The sequence below is a fragment of the Epargyreus clarus genome, unplaced genomic scaffold (genome assembly GCF_041222505.1).
Source record: "Epargyreus clarus isolate Ecla_fem2 unplaced genomic scaffold, WU_Ecla_fem_2.2 ptg000003l, whole genome shotgun sequence".
In the NCBI taxonomy this organism is placed as follows: domain Eukaryota; kingdom Metazoa; phylum Arthropoda; class Insecta; order Lepidoptera; family Hesperiidae; genus Epargyreus; species Epargyreus clarus.
This window is the reverse complement of record NW_027332211.1, coordinates 4,171,270-4,195,570: the sequence shown is the minus strand read 5'-3', so window position 1 is coordinate 4,195,570 and position 24,301 is coordinate 4,171,270. Positions and strand designations below refer to the sequence as shown.

Below are 24,301 nucleotides of genomic sequence, written 5' to 3'. Positions count from 1 at the left end.
AAAGGAATTGACTTAATCGACATTTTCGCAAGTTATTTTAAGATAACTCTTGCATTTTCATATCACGTCACATCATCAAAACATCACGTGTTTAGTAACAACAACAAAATAAGCAATTAAGTAGAGTACCTTTGATATTTTAATACCTAGGTACAAAAATAATGTTCAGCCCTTATAATATTAAGACAAAGTTACTAGTAGATATATATCTATGTATGGCCATAGGGCCATACATATAATGTGTACATAATATCGGTACTTATCTTGAGCCAATAAAGCTCAGTCGTGAGATGACGAGAATCATCTCAAGAAGGATAATATCAGGATAATCGCATATGAAAACATCTAAGAGGATATATTTCCACTCAACCATCACTATCCTGTACCGATAATTCTGCTATTAAATTAGATATATCTTCTAGCACATACATTTTGAATAATTACATTGTATACCTACCATAGATTAGTAAAGATTACTCACTCCTAATAAGAAAATGTACCTAGTTTTGAGAATTGAAATAGTTGCGTAAGCGTAAAATAAGCCGTTTGTGGCTTCATTCAATTTCAAGGCAGCGAAGTATCTTTACTAATCTATGATACCTACTTATAGTCATTTTAAACATTCAATCGTCCCCAGGTCATCAGCAAGCGCAAACTGAACAGTAGGCAACGATTTGCGTTCACGCGTAATCTGTGAGAGCATGCCTCGCTTCCGTCGTAACGGACACCCAATGCGATAAACGTTTCGTTGTAATGTAGAAGAGACAGCGAGAGAATAGTAATTATCTTTAATATAACAATGAATATACTAGTGGACAAAACTTGATACATGCAAAAGCAGGCAATTGGTGTTTGTCGGCTCCAGCCGCTCTCGCGCGGCATTATTTTAGTCTTCTAAGCCTCAAATATACAAAATTACAACAGTAAATATACAAAATTTGCACAAAAAATAAACAAGCTTCATGGAATCAAATATCACAAGTAAATGAAATGAGAATTTTTTATATTTCGATTATTTTTTGTGTTTGGTCCGCCATTATTAGGTAACTGACAAGAAAGAGACAACGTATTCCTTCCACAACTAAACTGATAGAGACGCAAAATTTTCTTACGTATGAATGAAACGCAATGTCAAACGCTAGTTTTCTTTTTTTATAATAATGTCCCAATAGCTTCCTCCGTTATATAATATTTCTCTTTGTACTAATATGTAAGTAAAATGAAATTGTGCAAGCTCGCGTTTTGCCCACTATTTTGTATTGTTGTAACGTATCTATATACGTTACATGCCCACTAAACAATACAAAATAGTTTTAATATATCATTGGTAATTCTTATATTTTTTACTTTTAAAAGGCCGTCGTAATGCCATATTCCTCAAATAACAAATGCAAATTAAGGACAGTGACAAATAACCATTGGATGGACTCCTATTCTCATTTGGTTCTTCTATTAAATGAAAAACGAAAAACTTGTTATACCTACTTAATTTTAATTTATAATTATCAGTTTTGGATATTTAAGCATACCTTCCTTTTAATTCTAATTATTTTTCAATTAAAAAAAAACCAAGCACAATATTAAATAACAAATGCGGAGTTGCTATTACTAATAATAACATAATTGCGATACGTTTATAACTTGCGCACATTCCGTGGAATCGGTTGCCATCCGCTGATGACTTCACGTCGTGCATGACAAACAGCGCACGCGCATACCGAAACTAACATTACACTCTTGATGCTACGATTTATGTTCCCATAATATTTATGACTACTAGCTTACGTAAATAATAACTTTCTACACTTATAGCCGTACACTGGGATTTCTTCTTTCGTGGGTGGTATGGGTACGCAAAGACCAATACACAAACACGCAGATCCAATATAGATTTCATCCATAATTTAAATGTCCACGTCACAGAGTATCGAACCCAGGACCCTATGTGAGATTGAAATCGTGACACGTCACGTGGGTAACGGCAGTCGAGTTCAGGTCCTGACTTCACGTTGAAGAAGTTCACTGAAGCAAATACTATCAGAATTTATTTAAGCAGGTTCAACGTACTGACGCGACATTGATGAATTGGTCAGTAATTTGAAACTTGTTTAAAAAATAATTACGAATTTTTCAGTTCACAGTTCAAGTTTTTATTCCAGAATTCCGGCAGATTATGCTCTGAAAGCACCAAAGTAACACACCATTCACCTAATGTTAAGGGGTCATGGACCTTAATGATATCTATAATCAGATTTGGAATTCCGATATCATCAGTGATAAAGTCATTAAGTAATTACTTATTTTTAAGTCAGTTATGTCATAATGTTATTTTTTCGGATTTGTAAGCCATTTGCTTAGTGGCATTTCCATATAAAATATATTTAAAAGTATTGTACTGACAAATATGTGATTTGATGTTGATCCTGTAATGTTTATGTTGAAATTTTTCACAGGAGAAAAGAGCAGCACGAAAAGTACTGTTAAACAGTAGTGGTACACCATCAAACAACAAAAAGATTTATTAACAACATATGTACCTGTTGTATGGTTGGTTGGTTTTATCAAGGAAATGTAATTATAATTTACTATGGCACAACAAAATTAATACCACATAATTAAGTAATCTCAACAATAAATATTCCCACGTTTTAATGAACACCGGAGAAAGTAAACAGGAATGACTTTCATTTATGTAACACTGTAAAAAGTGAGAGTTTACAGAAGATTTTATTACAAAATTAAGTGTTACTTAACAAATGCTTAACAAATAACAACTCTTGGGTAATTCTCAAACAAACCATCGTTTAATAAATTACTTGTAAGGCTTAACTCCACAGTATTTTAAATTTAATTATATATTTAATGCCTTAAGAAGGTATATTTTATAAATCTATAGTACTCAGATAATTAATAGAATTTTTATGTAATAAGACTTCGAGTTCTGTTTCATAGTATAAGATTCATGGGTTTAGGTATACTACATACTTAATGAAGTACTTAGATAATCATTAGTCTGCAGTACCTATATAACCTAGATTTTTGAATATATTAATTTATAAATAATGAATGAAAATTACAATAATTACGATAGTGTAACAGGGATATAAAACGAATACTTGATAAGTGAAATCATGGACCCAAGCCATTAACAATAAGATTAAAATCAATCAGATATTACAATATACTGATAAGCAACGTAGTAACATTAAGGTTGGCAAAGTAAATATTTTGTGTATGAGCTATACTCCTGCTTAGTTATCTTTCTTTATCACTAATGGTGTTTGACTAATCACATTCTCAACAATTAGGGAGTTTACATAACGTTGCTAAACAGGCAACACCTTGTTTGAAGCTTGGAGGTTTAAAGAGTCTACTCTGTCATCATAATTTATCAACAAGGTCATCAATTATAGACCTCTCAGAACGAAAAAGACTTGGTCAGGTCATAGTCCACATCTCAAATTATCTTATATATAAAAATTCTTGTGTCACAATGTTAGTTACCATACTCCTCCGAAACGGCTTTACTGATTTTCGCCAAATTTTATCACTTACTATTTATTACTTTTTTACTATCAATGTCAAATGAGTAGAAATCACATTTTATAGGAATATATAAAAGTAGTTATTTTTAATAAATGTTGAAAATGTTACTAAATTAATATTTGAACATATTGCTAGTACTTTCAGTATGAATTGACACTAACATTTCATAAATCTACACAACTAGCCCACATAAAAACCCACATTTTAACAGGAAGATGGGAAAATACTAGAGATGAACATTCATTCGTATAACATGAGTCAAAATGTGAGAAGAAAACACTCATCAATTGAAGTTCACAATAAGTTTAATTGACATCAATTCTCGCATCACTGACCTCAGCATTGATTGATAATTGGTAAGATAACTTCATAATTGATCTACATTGAAATTTCCTTTCATGTTGCCAATGAAGCATAAATAGAACAAAAATACATTTTTTATGTGCATAATTGTTCTTAGTACAGTACAACCTACTTTTCGTGTGCATAATTATTCTACAATACAAAAAACAAGTTGAATGAAGACATAAAAGAGTATAATCATTAAAGTATTTACCATAATGATTCACACAACTGTATTTTAAATCTGTGGTACATAAATGATGATAAATATGCTATTTTTATATAATATTTTAAATGTTAATGGGTCATTCGAAGGGTGTCACTCAATGGAAGGTTCCTGGAAGATCAGAAGGGACCTCTGCCTTTCCATTTATGTACATTTTATTTTTGTGTCAAATGACAGACTGAGTGTGGACGGTAAGGTTTTTCGAGCATATGTATATATTGTCACATTTTTGACTTGCCTGCAGCCCAAAGTTTTGATGGATATCAACACATTAGGTGTTGTTGAATTTGTCTAAATTGTGGGAATATATGAGGGAATATATGTGGGAATATACGTGGGAGTAATATAGGATATATTTTTGATCAGTTGGGTTTGTTTGGTATTGGTTTTATCATTATTATTTATGTAATGGTGACATATAGTAGGATGTTCGATTTGTACACATTCAATTATTTTACTACTGTCTTTTCCTCGTATCAGAATAAAATTGTACACTAATATAGCAAAAACAATACCTAAAAAGGCATTAGTAATGAGCAATATGAACACAATATACAAGTAAGGTATCTTTTTGTAGGCAGGCTTATGTATAAGTCAAATATAGACTCGCTTAAATAGCAGAAATTCCTAGTTTATAAGTTAGGGATTTGCTCCAATGTGGATAGTTAGCACAATAACTAAATTGCCGTTTATACTCTATTATGTACCAGTACTCTTGAGCGAGAAACTGTTGTTACACTGACATTTTTCGTACAGTAATAAATAACTAAACAGTTCAGATGTTTAATTATTTTTATAAGAGACTTTTTAATTTACCTGCACAACTTCAAAATTTTTATAAATTAAAATCATAGTGTAAGTTTAACTTCTTAGTAATACTTATTATTAACAATATTTAACATTATAAGAATAATACATACTTGTAAGTTTATGCAAATTTTAGCACAAGTATATGCATGACTTACATTCATGTTTTTAAGTTTTGGCGGTTGCTCCTTCGGATGTGTATAATACAATTGAATACTTGGATAATTAACATAAGGCAGTTTCTTATGATAATACATGTTTAAGTAGGAAGAAGGTAAAATCATGAATCATCCGGCTGAAGGCGAGGTACTTGCGTTACTAAGAAACCACAAACAACTTGTAAATAATTAGCAACTACAAGATTCCAACAAGGTTATAGCACTCCTTTAAAAATTTAATAAATATTTTTTTTAATAAGCCTTTCTTTTTACGATAAACATTACGTCGTGATGACATTTAGCTGAAAGGCGGAGCCGCTCAAATCGTCAGCAGCGGGCTTGGGCGATGGCGGTCAAATAACGGCCGAGGTGACGGCAGCCATTCAAAATATCGGATCATGTCTTACCACCCACAACCATTTTACATCATCACGCCGCTAATGGTATATTTAACTTAAAATTATGAAAAACTTACCACATGACAACGATTGCTACAATTTCTACAACCACCATTCACTCACATCACAAAACATTCCACATCCACGATTGACACAAAGTCACAAATCACGGTGATCACAGTCACACAAGGACGGACACACTAGCGCCACGTGTTTGAAAGAATTGAACAATCTACAACCTGAAGTTGCAGCTTTTGCAAGTGACACCAACATACGAAAGAAAAAAACGGATACTTTGTCAAGAAAACAAAAATGCCAGAGTTCAACACAATAATTTATGGCTAACACTATTTACCAACTTCGAAATAATAAATCCTAAAAGCTTTATTTAATTACAAGGAGTTAAATAAAATTCAAAGGTATCAAAACCTTAGAAAAGAAAAGCAAGTTTTTTCTGTTCCATGTATCAAAACAGCCAATATTAGACAACGAGACCAGATCAAAGACTTAAATACACTCCAAAACCTCTAGGTATATTTTTATCGTTATCCTTTTTACCGCGAAAATTTTTCTATTTCCTTAAAGAGTATGAAGGGAGAGGCAGTAAATCAGGTTACAATATTCTTTTCAGTAAGTATACGGCCAAAGATTACTCTGAGGCGAGCACACAATACACAAGAGAACAAAAATAAATATAATAAATAAGAAAATTAAAAACACGAACCAATTTATCTATATTTATCTCTTTCTATTGGTACGTTGAAAATAGTAGAACTCTCTGTGGTTCGACTCCGGTTGCACCACTGCCACGCCTATTTCTACCTAATAACAGCAGCGTTAAGCGGTGTCGTGTCTGGTTTGAAGGGAGACATAGTTTTCTTAAGCATTCCAGCTTAGTCTTCAGGAGTAGTGGCGCATTTATGGCCGATCTCAGGTACAAACTTATCTGGGTTTGATTGCAAATGACCATTAAATGATAAAAATACGAACCAGTTTATCTATATTAATGGTAGAACTTTCTGAGGTTCGACTCCGGTTGCACCACTGCCACGCCTATTTCTACTTAATAACAACAGCGTTAACCGCTGTTGTGTCTGGTTTGAAGGAAGACATACTTTTCTTAAGCGTTCCAGCTTAGTCCTCAGAAGTAGTGGAGTGGCGCATCTATGGCCGACCTCAGGTACAAAATCTGGGTTTGATTACGAATGAACATGGGCGTCATTAGCCACTTACCATCAGGCTACTGCATTCTTGTTTGCTACTCCTATTTTATAAAAAAAAAACAATATATTTTCTATATTTAATTTAACGAATTAATTAATTTAAATTATCATTTCAATGCTAAGTTTCAATGTACATATTTTTCCGCCTTAATTAATTTTCTATGGACCATGGTCCGTCATGTTCCATAGATTATAAACATAATTTGAATATAATTGTGTTTGACGCCGTCAATCAATGTGTCAATGTCAAAATTTTGGTTATAAATTGATTTTAAAAAATTCCAAATATTTTATTAAAATGTTAGCTCGACAATGTTTAAATATTACAAGTTCCACGAGAGCATTATTATTTAAAAAGTTTTTGATAAAACAGCGCGTATCTGCTATACCAGCATTATGCCAGTGCAATGTTCAAATAAGGTTATGTTGTGATCCTATTATCATTAATAATATTTTATATAAAATCAGTAAAGGCTTCTACAGTTAATGTGGATGCTTTTACTGATAATTTCAATAAATTAGTCATCATAAGATACGTGTAAAATATGATAGACCTTAAGTTTAGCCATAATACCAAGATAAAGTGGTTGAAAATTTTCTGTCCATTCCTTTATCTTAATTAAATGAAGTTTTATCTATATGAATATGACTTATAATACGTTATTGTATCTCTCACCTGGAGTAGCGCCATTCCCTTTTGTTCCAGGGGTAGGAGATTAGCGCGAACTAGACCTAATACTAACATTAGTTATAGTTCTAAGAGCTGCTGTGATTAAAAAACTGAATAATACTTACAGATCAATCAGAACACGTAGTGCCCAAAATGCAACCAAGTCTGCAAGTGGTGAAATCCATGTATCATCGGGGCCTACTAAAACCCTACAACCCAAGCCTACCAACTTGAGCCCTGAGGAGTTACTTGAGAAAATGGCAACTGGCATATTAACAGACATTTACCAGAAGAATAGGGTGTATAAGAATGATTTTACTAGAGTTTTGGCTAAAGTGAAGGAATTAAACTATTCCACCAAGAAGCAAGGGCTGCTCCTCATTTCATGCTGTACTGAATTGCTGGTAGATGAGGCACCGGCATCCAGAATGGCGCTTGTTGAACAGGTGTGGAATACAATTAAGTGAGTTAATACATCATTCTTTATGTTGTCTTGATTTGTAGATCTTTTTATGGTAGGAAGGTATGTTGTCTATTTCTATGGATACCTTTTCTATTTATTATGTACATATAAAATTCTCATGACACAATGTTAGTTACCGTACTCCTCTGAAATGGCTTAACCGATTTTTGCTAAATTTTATATGCACATTCTGTGGTCTGAGAAGCAGCATTTTTCATACCCCTAAATTATAAAGGTTGTTCACCCTTAACATTTTTTTAATTTATATGGCAACACAACGTTTGTCGGGTCAGCTAGTTATTTAATTTAATTTAATTTATTTAATTTAATACATACATAGGCTTAAAACTAACATTACAGGTAACCCCAAGTCGTTAGTTCTCCTAATTTCAAATTATACAATTAATTCAAAAAACAATTTCACAAATTCAATCAACTATAAAAACAATAATTCAATGTCATAATAACTATTAAATATATTAAATGGGTATCGTAAAAAAAAAAATGTATATAAAGACCACAATAATTTTACATGTTTCTTCTCACTCAACTGTGAAGATATGTTTTAAGTGTTCATGTTTTCTCATTCTTTGGAACCTACAGCCTAAACAGCTTGACAGATTTTAAACATTAGGTGACATTGAATAAATCTAAATTGTGGGAGCGATCTAGGATACATTAGCCTCATTACAGTTAATTATTTTTAACAATTGCCAGTTCATCAAGTTATTTGCCATGACTTCTGGAATTGTACTCTATAATATTTTTACAGGCCACATACAGAGTTTGAATTGGATCATTACAATGAGTTGCTCAAAGTGTACATAGCGAACAACAGAAGCCTCACAGTAAGCACATTTATTCAACAAATGGGTGCAGTGAAACCAAATGCTACCACTTTTGAACTGATATTGAGAGCCCTTGGAGAGGTAAGTGACTTTAATAGTGATGTTTTATATTTCCCACAGGTTATAAAAATATTGCATTAACAGGTTATATAATGGTTAATAAAATATTTTTTAAACCAATACATTTGTGGTAACACAACTCTGGTTCGGTTCCTTTTTGTGTGTCAAAAAAATATGACTTTTATTTATAAAATTTGTGAGACACATTTGTGAAGAGATGTTAGATGAAAAATATATGCAGAATGGCATATAGATCTCAGAGTTTTTGAGTTACTGCAGCAGAAAAACTAGCGCAAAATTTTTCATGTAATCTTTTATTATCCTAGTGACTGAACTAGTAGTATTAATCCTAGTAACCTTGAATGCATAATTATGGCAGCGAGTTACTTATGACTATTTCTCTGTACATATAAATATGAGTGGTGTACAATTGTAATAATATTTGTATAATGGAATTTGATTGAATAGAATAATTTTTTTTTAAAGGTGGGAGACATAAACCAGGCCACAGAAGCATTATCTAATATGAAAGCTTTAGGATTCCCTGCGACGGAGAGTGTATTTAATTCTCTTATCATCTGCCAAGCAAAATCAGGGTAAGATGGCTTAATTATTCATAAAAAATAATTTTTAATAATTAATTTATAGATTATTTAGTATATTATAAAATAAGTTATTCTATACCTGGAAAATATTTCGATGCCAATATATGTAATATATTTATAGACAAAGATATAAAAATTGTCAATCTATTATCATATAATATTAATTAAATCTTTTTGCAGAAATTTAAATAATGTTCAAGAGGTTCTTGCGATGATGAAAACTCTAAAAGTACCTTATTCTATTGATACATATACAGCTTCAGCCAGAGCATATGCATGGCATAAAAAGAATGATCAACTTCTAGAAGAAATGAAGAAGGCTGTGAGAAATGGACTGCAATTTGGAGAAAGGAATGTTATGGAGATTGTAAAGACGTTAGCCATGATAGGAGAATATAAGCCTATACCTAAGGTATCTAACTAGTTTCAACAGTAATGTAATGTTCTAGATTTTAAATGTGAACTTATAAAAATGTGAACACTTTTAAATGTGAACACTGAAAACCTAAAAATGACAGAATCACATTCATCATGCTTCAAAGTTTTTTTACCATTTTGACCAAAAGATTATATTTTATTATCTTTTTTAGGTATTAAAATATCTCCCTGAAGAAATTTTGACAACCCCATCAATATCACCATACATGCAAAGTGTGGCAACATTGCTAGTCTTTCAAAACCATCCGATGGTTGCGTTGGAGATCTACAAATGTTTACCATTACCTTCCTTTGGGCCAAAAGATGATCAAGGATTACATGGGCGGAGTCTGATCCGGGATTGTGTTAAAGCCTCTATGGTAAAAATTTTAGTTTTTTTACCATTATAATCTACTCACTTCATGTATTATCTCTATAATCTATCTGTCATATATTAAGTACTTGTTTATATGATTGAAGTTTGAAATTGAAGGTGCTAGCGAGGATGCAGTTCCCGTAATGGCAAGTAGTCATGGTCAGTCCATGGATATCTGTAACTAATTACATAAAAACATGGGTTTGTTCTACCTAAAACCCGTCGTAATTCTGTTGGTACTCCCAAAGATTACAATGATGGCGTCATAATACGTAGGATAGCAGGCATCCAAATGCAAGAACTTGAATCACGTTAAAAACAGGCCTGGAATTGTACTCTCCTGAGTCTATCTTTTCTATTTAATTTATAATTAAATAATTATAACTTTCCCTTATTCAAGCCGTCTAGCGTGATAGCCCTCATAGCGCAAGACATGATGTCGTCAGGCCGTAACCCGATAGCGCTGCAGAACGCCTCCGAAGCCGCGCTGCAACAGGGCAAAGTCCCCTTAGCTCTGGACCTGTTCACGCGCATGAAGCAAATAGGGCTCCCGTTGAGGCCTCACTACTTCTGGCCTATACTGCTGCACACTTCCAGGACTTATGGGGAAAAAGGTATGGTCACTTAAGTTCTTATATATTCTGACAAACTTAAATTTTAAAGAATTATTTTTTTATTAATTTTGGTTTATTTCTCTGCTTCGGACACATTTCAATCATCAAAATCTTTGGGAGAAAATGGAACTCAACATAGTTCCATACTGAAATGTCCTTCATGTCCATAATCCTAAATAATTGTATGCTATTAAGATGATATCAATAAAATCTCGTTTCATTAAAAAATGCAAAATTTCATTAAAATAGAGCATCGAAAAGTTTTCAATAAAGCAAACAGTGGCTTAATTAACCGGTCAATCAATAATTTCACAATATTTTCACCAATAAATCAACCAATCAATTTGTTTAATCAACCAATCAATCAACCAGTCCTATTTTTAATAAATAAATCAACCAATCTATTCGTTAGTCATTTGATTGACCAATCAATCAACCAATCTGCCAATCAATCAATTAATCCATACATAAATTAATGATTAAATCACAGGCATCATGAACACCCTAACAACAATGGTAACGATGGACGTGAGGCCCGATTACGAGACAATACTGAACTACACGCTGCCGTACGTGAGCTTCACGTCGCCGCAGAATCTGATGAAGAAGTTCCTGGAGACCGGCCTCACTGCTACCGCCGTGTTGACGCCCATGATGGAGATGTTGCTGAACACCGGGCAAGTTAGGGCTGCCAGTGAGATTTGTGAGTGAAAATTATAATATTTTTATTTTAATTAAGTATGTAGATAGTAGGCATGCTGTCGACTTGATATAAAGTCGAAATACTATTAAAAAGTCAGAGAATTATTCAGGGTCTTCAACGAAGTTTCTGATTCGTATCAAACAACCGGTAGAAATGTCTGACACTATATAGAGAATATACTTTTTAGAGATCAATTTCTGAACGTAAGCCTCCTTTAAAAAGATAATTAGATGATAACGGAATCGTAACCTTCCAGCGCAGCAAAGAAATTTAAAAAACATGTGGGAATTTTCTATAACAAGTTTATCTTCTCCACAATAACTTCTTTACCCAAAAGTATTTTCCAGGTGAATTATTCCCCGGCAAAGTTGACGCAGAGAAGTTGCTTAACCCCCTACTGAGGGGTTACTTGACGAATTCGGACGTCAAATCAACGGTGCATATATTAGAAGATATGACAAGCAAAGCGTCGGAGCAGAAGGACTGGGTGGGGCGCTTCTTGTGCACATTTATGCGGCATAGCAAGGTCAAGGTGGATCTATCGGACTTTCTGAATTTAGTTAAGGTGGGTAGTACTTTTCTATCGTCATTATAAACTTCTTCTGTACTTCTGTACCACTGCTGGCGGAAAGTACTATCTTCTTATAAGTCCTCATAGAAATTAAAATGTCTGTTCTCTCCGCTCTGAAAACTTTTTATTACAACAATTGCTACCTGTTATCTGTTGTGCTTACTATTTTTTATGAATTAAACATAAAAAAATATGTAATTAATTGTTTTGATTTGATGAGTGCAGTCATATGGAGACTTATAACATGTTTTGCGTTGTTCCTTAATAGTTGACCAACAAAAGCAAGATAATTCCATTAAAATTAGTTATAGGTTTACAGAGGTGACCACTCATACACAAACTAAACTAATTCCACAACAATTTTACAGGCTTTATCGTCGAAAAACATTAAAATATCAACAGCGGCGACGGACTATTGTATGACGATGTTAGGTGACAGCCATCCCCAGCAAACAGTGGACATGTTCAGAGACTACCTCGTGGCGATCACTGATGAGCGGCTGGTTGACGAAGGAGACGTGTTTGCACAACATTTACCGCACCCGGTAAGTTTAATATATTGACTATGAAATGGCAATATAGAAACAGCAAAAAGAAATGCAGTTTATCTCGTGGGAAGCGTCTACTGCCGCCTCCCATTGACATCTGTATTCATCTCTACATTAGATTGAAAGTCCTGCCTGAGGTAAGCCATGTGTTGCTACTCTTGAAGACCAACTTGAAACACCTGGGAACACCTCGGATAAACATGTCTTCCTCTTCGCACCCCTCAAAGCGGAATAAAGAACTGCTAAACACAGCTGAAAAACCTACTTGAGATGAGTCACTGATGCGTTGGTACCGTTGAGAACCAGGTTGGAACGCCTTGGATAAGAATGTCTTCCTTATCCTTACTCTTCAAACAAGCATTTAACACAGCTATCATTAAACAGAAATGTGACCGTGGCTCCTTAACAATCTAACCACTTAGGGTTCTGCCATCACCTTCAATATTTTTTTGTGTTAACTGGTTTCCAGAAAGAAATGAACGAGCAGTCCCTTAGAGCGCATCTGAATGAATTAGAAGCGAAGAACATGAACACTCGCGGTGTATTACGAAAGCTTTTGCAGAGATACTGCCGGGAGGGGAACTTGCAGGCGGCCAGGGAGATAGCTGACAAATGTCAGAAGGAGGGGGTGAGTGGATTTTGTTTATTAGCTCTATCTATGTATTTTTGGCTACTAAAATTCCAATAACTGTCAAACTTCGAATTTTGAAAGGTAATAGTACTATACCTATGTATATATAGTGTAGTTATAATAGTTGATTAAAATTGATTAGTGGATGTATTTTGTTGAACAAGCACGTATTTTTTGTGGATGAGTATGCTTTGAAGAAGTACTTTTGACAGAAATAAATAAATATGAGGAATGTTAGTTAAGAGGGCTGGAGACGGAGGAATAGATTTTTTTTGGGGTATTTAAATAAGTAGTGTGCAGGGAGTCAAGGAGACAGGAACGAAGGGAAATAGGAAAATGGCGGGACATAGTAAGAAAATGGAAGTAAGTGAAATGGGTTAGATAATATAAATGAGATAGCTATGATGGAAAAGAATAAATAGAATTAAATGCTGAAGGACATAGAGGTAAAAAAGAAAATTAATAGAGACAAAAGATAGAGAGGTTGAATAATGTACAGGTAATTATTTGACTGAGTTTGATTATCTTACCTTTGGTGTTTTATCAGAAAAGCAATGGAAGAAAATTATTACTTGTGTTTCTCGCTGCCAAATAAACAATATTGAAACAAAATATTGTAATCTTTTACAGGTATTCCTCTCAGCGGGCATGAAAGCAGCGATATTCGACTTACACGTCAAGCTAGGAGAGTTGGACCTTGCCGAGGTAGCCCTTGCGGACCTGAACAAGTCCTCGCCGAACTTCACGCTCGACGAGTTCAAGGTGATCGACTTCGCGACGCTCATGGTGTATAGGAAGAAGATCAAACACGCGTTTGATCTGATCAATGAACAGAGTAAGAAAAGGTGAGATGAGAAATATTATTTCTTGTATTGTTCTTCTTTATTTATCTTGTATTATTCGGTTTTCCGGTTGTTACATTTCATGTTTGTTAGTTTCATGGGCAATGTATAGTTTTAAATCACAAACAGATTTTTATAAAATGTTTTAAGTTTATGCATAAGTTATGAATAGAGAGCACGCTAAAAAAATATATTAAAATATAGTCTAGTGAAGGTCTGAAGTTATTTTTTGAGCAGCTATAAGACATGGCCCTTATAAGAATTGTATATTCACGACTTTCCATAAGAATTTTCTTAGTGCTAATAAGGTAGATAGTGATAATTTAAGGCACTTTGAAAATTTTTGCTTATGTATTCACTGGTTTAGGATGAACAATGCACATTATTTACTGATGATATGAATATGATATAAAGTTTAATTTTAATTACTTAATTATATTTTTGTGTTCAATTTCGTGATCACATATTATTTTGACCACTGAAATTATGTATTTACCATCGTCAGACGAGTCATCGGCGGCCGCAACATAGCGTTGAACTGCTGGCGGTTGTTGGACGCGACGGCGGCGCAAGGAACATACAAAGATACATTACAAATGTTCGAGCTACTCCACAATTATAGGTACTGCAAGCCGGCTAACTCGATACTGGGACCTCTGGTGCGGGCTCATTTGAAAAAGTAAGCTATGCTATTATTTTTCTGTGTCTAAATGTTAGTTTAGGTTATTTCGAAAAAGTGTTAAAAATCTACAATAATATTTTTGAAGGTGCCAATTTTGTGTGAGAGTCAGTTTGCTTATATAGCCAAATAGTTTCTAACCAACCTTATGATATGGTATTGGATATGAAGTATAATCTCATTCCAAAAGACTTAAATTAAAACAATTTAAAGTAAATAAATTACAAAAAATAAAGATTGTTAATTAATATCTGGTCCCAACACCAAAATATCTGGTCTGGTGCTTAAACAACAAACGAAACATTTTAATATTGTAGCTCTTTTATTTACTCTTGTTTGTGTACTCTTAGACATATATTTATTTCTTGACCATATTATTAGGTTTTTAAATTATACATACTTTCCGTTAAATTTCATATAAAATGTGTTACAGCGATAATCTCCAAGAAGCAGTACAAGAGTTCAGCCGCCTAGCGCTCAAATACAACAAGACGCCCCTCAAACACGAGTTGCTTTGTAAGATCCTGCAGGCTATGGGGGAGGGATCGGAGGAAAACTTCTTAGTCAGCGAAAAGGCGAATGGGAAACTGAATAAGATGGCACAGACTATACTTAATATGACGAAAAAGGTGCACGGCGCAGGTGATGTACAGGTGAGATTTCATCAAATCAAATGAGAGCATGAAAGGTTGCAAACTTCACTTTAAGAATAAAGTCCTATAATCGTTTAATGGTAAAACCCAGTGGATTGTTTTTATTGGTAAGAGAAAAACACAATGAATTTCTCAGTTAATTTAGTCCTCAGGGGTAGTAGCGAGTTACTTAGACTTATTTTCATTTACTACTTAGGGTGGGTTGCATCATATAACTTTATCGTCTATAAAACCCTAATCAACCGTCAAATCCAGGGTTAAAGAATTATTAGTTGCACCATTTTAATTAAGGTTGAAGGTGCGTCATAACTAACACTTAAAATTAACCGTTAGATTTCGATTGGTTAAAGTTACAGTTTTTGTCAACTCTCCTATTTAACGTCGACTAAAAAACTTCATAAAAAACTTTTTCCTTATGAAAACTAATTAACGTCTTATTTGAAGAATCTTTTAAAATTAGAGTATTAATCTTAAAATTAGAGCTTATGCATGATGTTCCAGCTAACGCTAATAGCGGCGCTCGCGGACGTGGGCTACAAGCGGACGCTGCGCAAGACGCTGCTGGACCCCGCCGTGCGCTTCCACTCCGACGCGCTGCTGCGCTACTGCGAGCGGTTCGCGGACGACAAGCGCCTCGCTGCGTTAGAGAATATCGCTGAGTGCGCGAAGGATTTGAGGCATTTCGATGTGGATGAGGTTTATAATATGATATTGGATGTGTATCGTGAGTATTGTTTTTATATGGTATTAAGTTAAGCAAAACAAATCAGTGTATTCTTAAGACCTTTACCTCCAGAAAGAAAATAGATAAACGTAATGTTTTTGTTTATTGTACAGGGAACTATCACAACGTTTTTACGTTACTTTTACTAATATATTTATTATTTGAAAAGAACTATGTCTTAATGTCAAAATAGCGCTTCTGTGTTATGGAAGGTATAGTAATAGACGAATTTACTATAAATAAAACAAGTCGTTGAAAATAAATCGTTAGCATAGCAATCTGACATACAGTGGCTAAATGATCAAATTAGATTAGTGTTGGAGTGTGGACGTTTGTGTATTTGTCTTTATGTGTGTCCATGGCATCCACGACTCATGAAATGTTTGAGGTTCTATGAGTATAAAAACTTTTCCTCATATATGTATTATTTGAAAAGAACTAAGTTTCAATGCCAAAATAGTGCTTCTGTGTTATGGAAGGTATAGTAATAGACGAATTGTTATTTAGAATAAGTCCGCCTTTTGTACCACACTGTTTTTAACATGGTCAATAAAAAGTAAATAAATAAAAAAATACCATAAATAATACAAGTCGCTATATATAAATTGTTAGCATAGCAATCTGAAATGCAGTGGCTAAATGATCAAATAAGATTATTGTTGGGGTGTGGGCGTTTGTGTATTTGTCTTTATGTGCGTCTATGGCATCCACGACTCATGAAATGTGTGAGGTTCTATGAGTCTAGATAGCTATATTTCATTTGCGCAGAGTCGTCGGAATATCCCTGCATAATATGAAATGAATGAATAAATAATACAATAATGAAAGCACACGAAAATACTATAGTTATCTCTGTCACGGTCATAACGTATGCATGTGTAAAAGACAGTCTTTTTGTAAAGTGTCGTGTGTGACTGACGTCACACTGCGCACTTATTGAGACCTTCTATAAACCTCACAAACCGATGTGCTGTACGTGTACTTTACGTAACGAACCAGTAACATATACTTCTTATTTCAGAACGTGACGATGACTGCCAAGGCGCGCTATCCTTATGGACCAAAATGCAAGAAGCAGACATCACTCCCTCACAGAAGTTTGTGCTCAATATCTGCTCACTGTGCAAAGCGAACAATAAGGAAATACCCTCAGAATTATCCGTATTATTAGATAAGCAATCGAAACAGAAGTTAACTAGTTAGTAAATAATCAAAATGAGCAAGGTAGTTGGCAGTTAGTAACAATCAAATCAAAGTAAATGTAAATCCGTTAATTGCAATTTTATTGCAATTAACGGATTTAATTGCAATTGTGCGAATTAAACATGTATATATAATAAGAGTGTAATTTTGTTTGCACAAATCAGGTTGAACCTTGGAGAATATTTTACTCTTGTACTACAGTATGAACTACCTATATAAATGAAGTAAGTTTTAATGTGTAAATTAAAAGTGAAATGTGTTTTATGAATGGTTGTAAATTATTAGAATCTGTGATATTAAAATTATGAGTAATTCACAGAAATTTGTTTTATTTTATTATATCCTAATGAGAAATAACAGACTATCTGCATTAACATCATCATCATCCAATAACTTCATGTTCAACAATAATCAACTTAAACATTTACTTATATCAAAATAATCAATGTAACAAAAATAAAATTCACAATTACCACAATATATTCGAAATACTCTCCTAATATGCTTTAGTACTGTTTAAGTCCTCAATGATTTTCTTATTCAAAGCGGCTAATTCCTCCATGGCTTGTTTCTTGAGCGGTTCATAGTCCGCCTTCAGGGTTATGGAAGCTATGTCTTCTTCCAGAATAGTCTTTCTATTTTCCAACTGAGCGAGCTCCTCTTCTAAACTGTTCAGTTTCGCGTACATTTCGTTGCCGTCTAAACTAGCCTGAAAATGTATAATGTTAGTGATATAAGAATATGTTAAAAATCTGTGAACATCCTGTTCTTAAAATTAATAGTACATTAAAAGCATATTAATAATGGTATATTATACTGAACAGTTACTTAAAATTGATTTTTTTAGTTCAGCGACGTCTTATTTTATAAATGATAAAATCCTTATACGTGTTATATTTTAACCGATAAAATCCTTACCTTTACCGATAAAAGCGATAAAAAGTACATCTTCAGAAAATCTTATTAATAGAAATGCAATATTATGTAGAGTCAAGTAGACGCATTTTTTGTATAAAGATCTGATTTTATCTTAATCACTTTAGATAGTCAGTGTTTTACCTGCAAGGTTTTTAATTTATTCGCAGCTTCGACTACAGCGCTCTCAGTCGGCGATAACTTCTCTTGGAGTACACGTAATTCGACCTCTAGTGCTTTTTTCTGTTCTTCCCCTGAAATTGACACGAGAAATTAGTATAAAATTCTATAAACATCTTATAGTAGCTTCAAAGTAAATTGTACCTTCAACTCTTAATCGTTCTAGATCTGACAGAATTATCAACTCTTCTTTCATCGCTTGTGTTTTCTCAGGCAAGGTTTGTAGTTCTGTTGCAAGCCTCTCTCGTGTAGCTTCAGCCTGGGTAAGTCAATAAAAATCAAATTCGACATTTATTTTAAAGCTAAGTATGAAATATAAACCGATGGAGAACTGATAATTGATTCATCAAATGTTCATCAAATCTATATTTATATTTATTTAAAAGAAAGACGCCATACCTTTTTCAAATTTGCTTGAAATCTTTCATAATCTTTCGTTAATGTTTCAACAGATTTCTTGCTGTCATCATACGACGATGTATACCCATCTCTTTGCTTTAAAGAATCTATTTCGCTTAAATCCAAGTCAATATTAGAACTGCTGTGTTCTAATGCGAATACTATATCTTTCTCTAGTTGATCTATTTTCTCCTGTTCCTTTTTGAGGTTTTCTTCATAGGTGACCATGAATGAATCCATAGTTTCTTCTCTTTTCTTCAATTCCCTATATTTCTGGTGACGCTCAGAATTACCTTCTTCGAGATCCTGTTGTAAAAAATTTTAAGGAAATATTAGGAATTCATAATAATATGACTCATCTGAATAATACATTAAATCTATACTTACTTGTTCAGCCTGTTCAATCAACCCCTGTACTTTTTGTATCTGTTCCTTCAAATTTGCTGCATTGCTATCCAGAGATGCAATAGCAGCATTATCTTCACGAACCTGAAATTTGCTAACGATACAAAAATGTTTCTTGTTTTAACCAACTTGAATAATAAAAATATATATTTTTTTAATTACCTGAAGCAACAATTTTTCTCTTTCCTCTTGAGGATCCAAGCGATTGCTGATTTCATTTTTCAAGTTATCGCGTTTCTCCTCAACCTCCGCCAGTCTCCGATGTAACTCTAGCAGGTGCATCTTTACCTATAAAGTTATTCACATTACTACTAATAATACTACTAATAATTAAAGTGATAATATTGCAACATTTAAAGTACCTATATCTAACGTATTTCGATTTGTTTTTACGGTTCGTCATTTTACATTTTTTCGGTTATTGAATCACGGGGATACAAAATTTCGTAATCATTATACTTTTGTTAAATACTAAAATAATACTTACTATTCAATTTGCAAATCTTAATTGTAGATAATGTTACCTGTGAACCAGAGATTTCTTTACTGAACTCTTCCTTCTCTCTATTAAGAAGATCAATCTGAGTCCTAGCTTGTTCCACTTCTTCCCTCAGAGCCGCCGCAGTCCCCTCTAGTTCAATGTATTTTTCTTTTTCTTCGGATGTCATTTCTGCTAGCAACTTGGAAATTGTGGACTGCTCCTATACAGTGATTAGGTGGTTACGTAATTTTTCCATGTATAATGCATAAAACAAAAATATTTCATACCAATCATTATAATTTTCTTTAGTACCTATTGCACGTGTATTTTTTATTATATGTTTAATACATACCTACTTTGACAAATGAATACATACATCCTTATTTTAAAGTAAAATGTTCAGACTTACCATGTATCATTATGCATTTTAATATTAGGTACGAAACAATAAAATTAATCAAATGACACATTATTTATATTATTTCATTACCTTATCCATTTGCTCCCTTAGCTGTCTCAACTGATTCTCCTTTCTCTGTTTCTCTAAGAACACCAGTTCTACCTCCTCTTGCAATTTCTTATTGCTGGCTTCCAGTTCCCTAGTTTGTTCCTCCACCGACTTCTTTGTCGCCTCGCCGTTAACGATTCGTATCGCTGTATTGTAGTCTGCTAGTCTACCTTGTAAATCTAAATAAATAATAATAAATAGAAATTGTTTCTTAGGGCATAAAATTTCGCGTTAGACTGACCAACTCGCTCACTGACAGGTGACAGTATCATTAAGTGAGGTTCATTCTCGGTTCATGCTTCTAGAATAATGAATACATCAGATCGTCTGACGAAGATTCAGTAATAGGTAAATAACATCATTGGCCATAAGATCATTTCATAATATACTAAAATAGGAATACCTGTCAACTCCTGAGCGAGCTCCCTCACTCTCTTTTCGTAATGTTTCTTCGCTGACTTCTCCCGTTCGCCCGCTTCAGCTTGTTCGCTTAATCTGGCAATCTCTGCCTTCATCTCTCTTACTTTCACTTGCATCAGCTCCTCCCAGTACCTTTTGTCTTGGAGCTGGCGTGTGCGGAACCCGCGGGCAGTGCCAGTACGTAGGCCGGATATGCCTTGCTGGGTTATTGGACGATCAATCTGTAAGAGTACTTTATTCCATATTTCTACTTCATGATACCTTACGTTAGAATAGAATAACTTTATTGAACTCCAACTGAACCATCCGTCTATCCAAGACAGTTGTACTTAGGTACATTTCGGTATAATGCATCTAACGCACCCAACACTATATTATTTATGTTGTAGGTACATAACTTGTCTTACATCACTATGTGACTAAGTTATTGAAATCAATAAAAGTTCAAGGATTTTACCTCGAATGTGTGATTAGTGTAATTGTCATTTAACCTTCATACCTATTGCGACAAAAAAAAATAAAACTCATAATATTTACCTCTATGTATATACATAAGTTGGTACTTAGTAAAAATAATTTAGTTTCGGACCATCAGTGTCAATAATGGTAATGAAGATTATTTCTGGACTAACAATTTCTTAACAGAGTAGGAACGTCACCATTTGCATTAATAACTTGGTACTTCAAACATATATTTACTTACCATAGAAAAGCCAGTCATAGCGGTGGATTGTCTCCCTGCGGTGGGTGGTGCTGGACCAAACCCGGCTGTGGATAGCCGTGATGCCGTGCTACCTCTGTAGGCAGACGTGGGCCTCATCGTGCCGCTTCTGTCAATATTATGTGTTGTATATTGTATACAGACTGTTTCATGATTTACTAAATAACACTTTTAGGCCTAATAATTAGGCGTTACATCATGAATATGACAACTACGACTACTATATGAGCCATGGTTTAAAATATTTTAAACTACCCTCACTCCGACATAAGATACGTGCGCATGCAAAATAAATTATATACTACAATTCATACCTCCACTAACTCGTATAACTTTATTTAGTAGGTTTTTTCTAGTTTCAGTAAGTTTTTCTTGTTTCAGCAAAATGAAGTGGCAAGTTTTTTTCAAACCATACAATTTAAACTAGAAGACTGCAGCGCTACACTAAGGCAGGCAAAAAGAGGCGGTGGTGTCGTAGTAAGAGCTCAACTATAAAGAGTTATTTAAAGTTCGTAAAAATAACACTTACCTATTTATAATTTTGTACTAATTTTAATTAAAGAAACTATAAAATCACAATCACGACACAAAACTGTATATTCGAATTTACCTCATTATGTATTTTAAAGAATAACTTAATAGCCACTTTACACATAGTTACCTATACCTACACATTTTTCAGACGATAATAATTACTATTAATAAAATCTAAATTATCTATCCAGGAAGGATAGTAAGTACCTTGAAAGAGCTGATCCACTATTAGTATACTCGCGGTAACCTCGTCTCGATACGGGTCTAGGGGCATCCGAGCGTCGGCTTGCACACGACCTCTCTACCGCACTGCCTTCGGAATAATCCATACTGACCTCAATAACTTTTTCCCCTTTAATTAAAAGGATTAAAGAATTTTATGGTGGCTATCGTTCACGCGCAGTAACTTTGTTGTTTATCCGTTGCTATAGCGACGTAATGGACGAAAACTTAAGGGTCTGTCAAACAGCGAAATGAATGCGTGCCTCGGAACAATTGTTCTGAGATGCGTGCCGTGAACTTTATTCTACCATACCACCATCAATTAGGTACCTGCTTAGAAATGTTTTTAATTTTAAACCTGACAAGAGATTAATGTACCTTTTTCTCACGGATATTACTAGAGATAAGTGAGTCGTTTTGGTAAATGAAATAAAGAATACTATAGATACTATTATTATAAGCGTATAGATTATGAGATATAAACTATTTGAAGTAGGTACAGGTCCATTATACAGGTATTATTTCAATTACTTTCAGGTATTTCAAATACTCTATTATAGTAATTCGTTACCGTCCAGAAGAACGCCGCGGAGTTTCCTTTTGAAAGAATCTTAAACAAGTAATTAATTAAAAAAATCAAAAACCCGACTGCACCAAAAAGGCTGAAGTAGAATTTCCAAAAGCAGTGAAATAGGTATTTCATTATATTTATCCAGAAAGCCAAATACAAAGTTTCATAGTAGCTGTCTGCTTCAAAAACAAAAGATGTTCAAACAATATTATCCTATTTTATCCTCGTAGTTCTCATTTACGCTATATAAAGAACCTATGTCTAAAATTCCAGCACGCTTAAGTTCAGCGGTTTCCCTTTGCGTTGATCTCTGGCACAGCAACTCACTCAGACTTTAGACAGACAGTCATCTCGATGTGTATATAGGAGTATTTATGTACTAGCTGTCCCGGCAAACTTTGTGTTGCCATATAATACAAAATGTTAAGGGTGAACAACCCTTATCACTTAGGGGTAAAAAATAGATAGTGGCCGATTCTCAGACTGAATATGTATATAACATTTGGTGAAAATCGGTGAAACCGTTTCGGAGGAGTACGGTAACTAACATGAGAATTTTATATATATGATATATTATATATTGTATGTGTAATCTCCTCTTAATTTCCTTTCCTTTGACAACCAGTCGATAGGTTTGGTTAACTTTTTTAAAACGTGTTACCATTTCGCGAAAAAATCCACCATTTACGGTCTATAAAATATATAAATTCAGTAAATCAAAGTTTTGGTCATTATTTTACCTTGTTAGAGGTAGTATTTCATTATTTTTATCCAACAAGCCTGATACAAAATTTCATAGTGTTTGCTTCAAAATTGACGATTATTCAAATGAACTTTTAACCCTTATTTTACCCTCTACGAGGTTGATTTTTCGGAGGGGGATAAATAAGTGCGTCCTTGTTCCTATCCAGAAAGCCAAATACAAAATTTTATAGTAGTTGCTTCAAAATTAAAGGATTTCAAAAAAACTGTTTTCCCCTATTTTACCCTCTTAAGGGTAGAATTTCCAAAAGGCCTTTCTTAGTACTTATTCACGCTATATAGAGAACCTTTGTGCAAAATTTCAGAACTGTAAGGTCCTTAGTTTAGGCTGTACGTCGATTTCTGAAAAATGAAAAAGTGTGTTAGTTAGTCAGTCAGTCAGTCACCTTGCTGTTTTATATATATACAAATATGTTTTTATAATCTCCGTTTAATTTCCTTTCATTTGGTACCGTACTCGATAGGTTCGGTTAACTTATTTTTTTAAATGTGTTACTATTTCGCGCCAAAAATCCGCCATTTTGATTTTTTTTTACTAACACCTATCTAAGGACACTCGGGTCATTGAGACAAATATAATGACACCTTAACTGATGAAATTCATCAAGCCGTTTGTTAGATCGGATCAAATAAAGAAAGACAAACATACAAGATACGCGCGAAAAACATAACCCTTCCTTGGCAGTCGGGTAAAAAGGTCCACTTGTCGATTTGCATTACATTGTCATTACATTGTTGATTGAGTTTATCTTTGTGAAAACCGAAACCGGCAGTGAACCACTAATTAGTGCTTATCATATTGACATATATTTCAAGACCGCCATAACATTGTACAGATAAAAATAACAATATTTACTTAAGTACGAGAAAGTTGAT

At 33.8% G+C, this 24,301-nt stretch overlaps 3 protein-coding genes across 4 annotated transcripts in view; 1 reads left to right on the top strand and 2 right to left on the bottom strand.

The window, feature by feature from the left end:
- The window catches only part of Arf51F (ADP-ribosylation factor 6), a 48,041-nt gene extending 42,341 nt beyond the window's left edge, over positions 1-5,700 (bottom strand). The window contains exon 1 of the mRNA XM_073084188.1: positions 5,555-5,700. The gene's annotated coding sequence lies outside the window, so the exon portion shown is untranslated. The remainder of the gene's footprint in view (positions 1-5,554) is intronic.
- Positions 5,701-6,927: 1,227 nt separating this feature from the next.
- Positions 6,928-17,629, top strand: LOC140750548 (leucine-rich PPR motif-containing protein, mitochondrial). 2 transcript variants are annotated; one of them, XM_073084155.1, is made up of 16 exons: positions 6,928-7,120; positions 7,498-7,833; positions 8,606-8,762; positions 9,228-9,337; positions 9,527-9,758; positions 9,937-10,143; positions 10,540-10,753; positions 11,244-11,456; positions 11,804-12,021; positions 12,396-12,572; positions 13,045-13,203; positions 13,837-14,051; positions 14,554-14,727; positions 15,161-15,380; positions 15,882-16,104; positions 17,126-17,629. In XM_073084155.1, the coding sequence occupies exons 1-16, from the start codon at positions 6,936-6,938 to the stop codon at positions 17,305-17,307; spliced, it is 3,222 nt and encodes a 1,073-aa protein (XP_072940256.1). In that variant the 5' UTR covers positions 6,928-6,935; the 3' UTR covers positions 17,308-17,629. The 2 variants fall into 2 exon arrangements, with proteins under 2 accessions (XP_072940256.1, XP_072940263.1); XM_073084162.1 differs by lacking the exon at positions 6,928-7,120 and having other exon boundaries at positions 7,641-7,816.
- Positions 17,630-17,713: 84 nt separating this feature from the next.
- LOC140750560 (intraflagellar transport protein 74 homolog) lies at positions 17,714-22,698 on the bottom strand. The gene is made up of 12 exons (XM_073084176.1): positions 22,664-22,698; positions 22,078-22,222; positions 21,319-21,445; positions 20,599-20,836; positions 20,178-20,374; positions 19,731-19,907; positions 19,369-19,494; positions 19,189-19,290; positions 18,802-19,107; positions 18,547-18,661; positions 18,367-18,476; positions 17,714-18,016 (listed from the first exon to the last, which is right to left on the bottom strand). Exons 2-12 carry the CDS (start codon positions 22,197-22,199, stop codon positions 17,804-17,806), a joined length of 1,833 nt encoding a protein of 610 aa, XP_072940277.1. The 5' UTR covers positions 22,200-22,222; positions 22,664-22,698; the 3' UTR covers positions 17,714-17,803.
- Between the last annotated feature and the right edge of the window lie 1,603 nt (positions 22,699-24,301).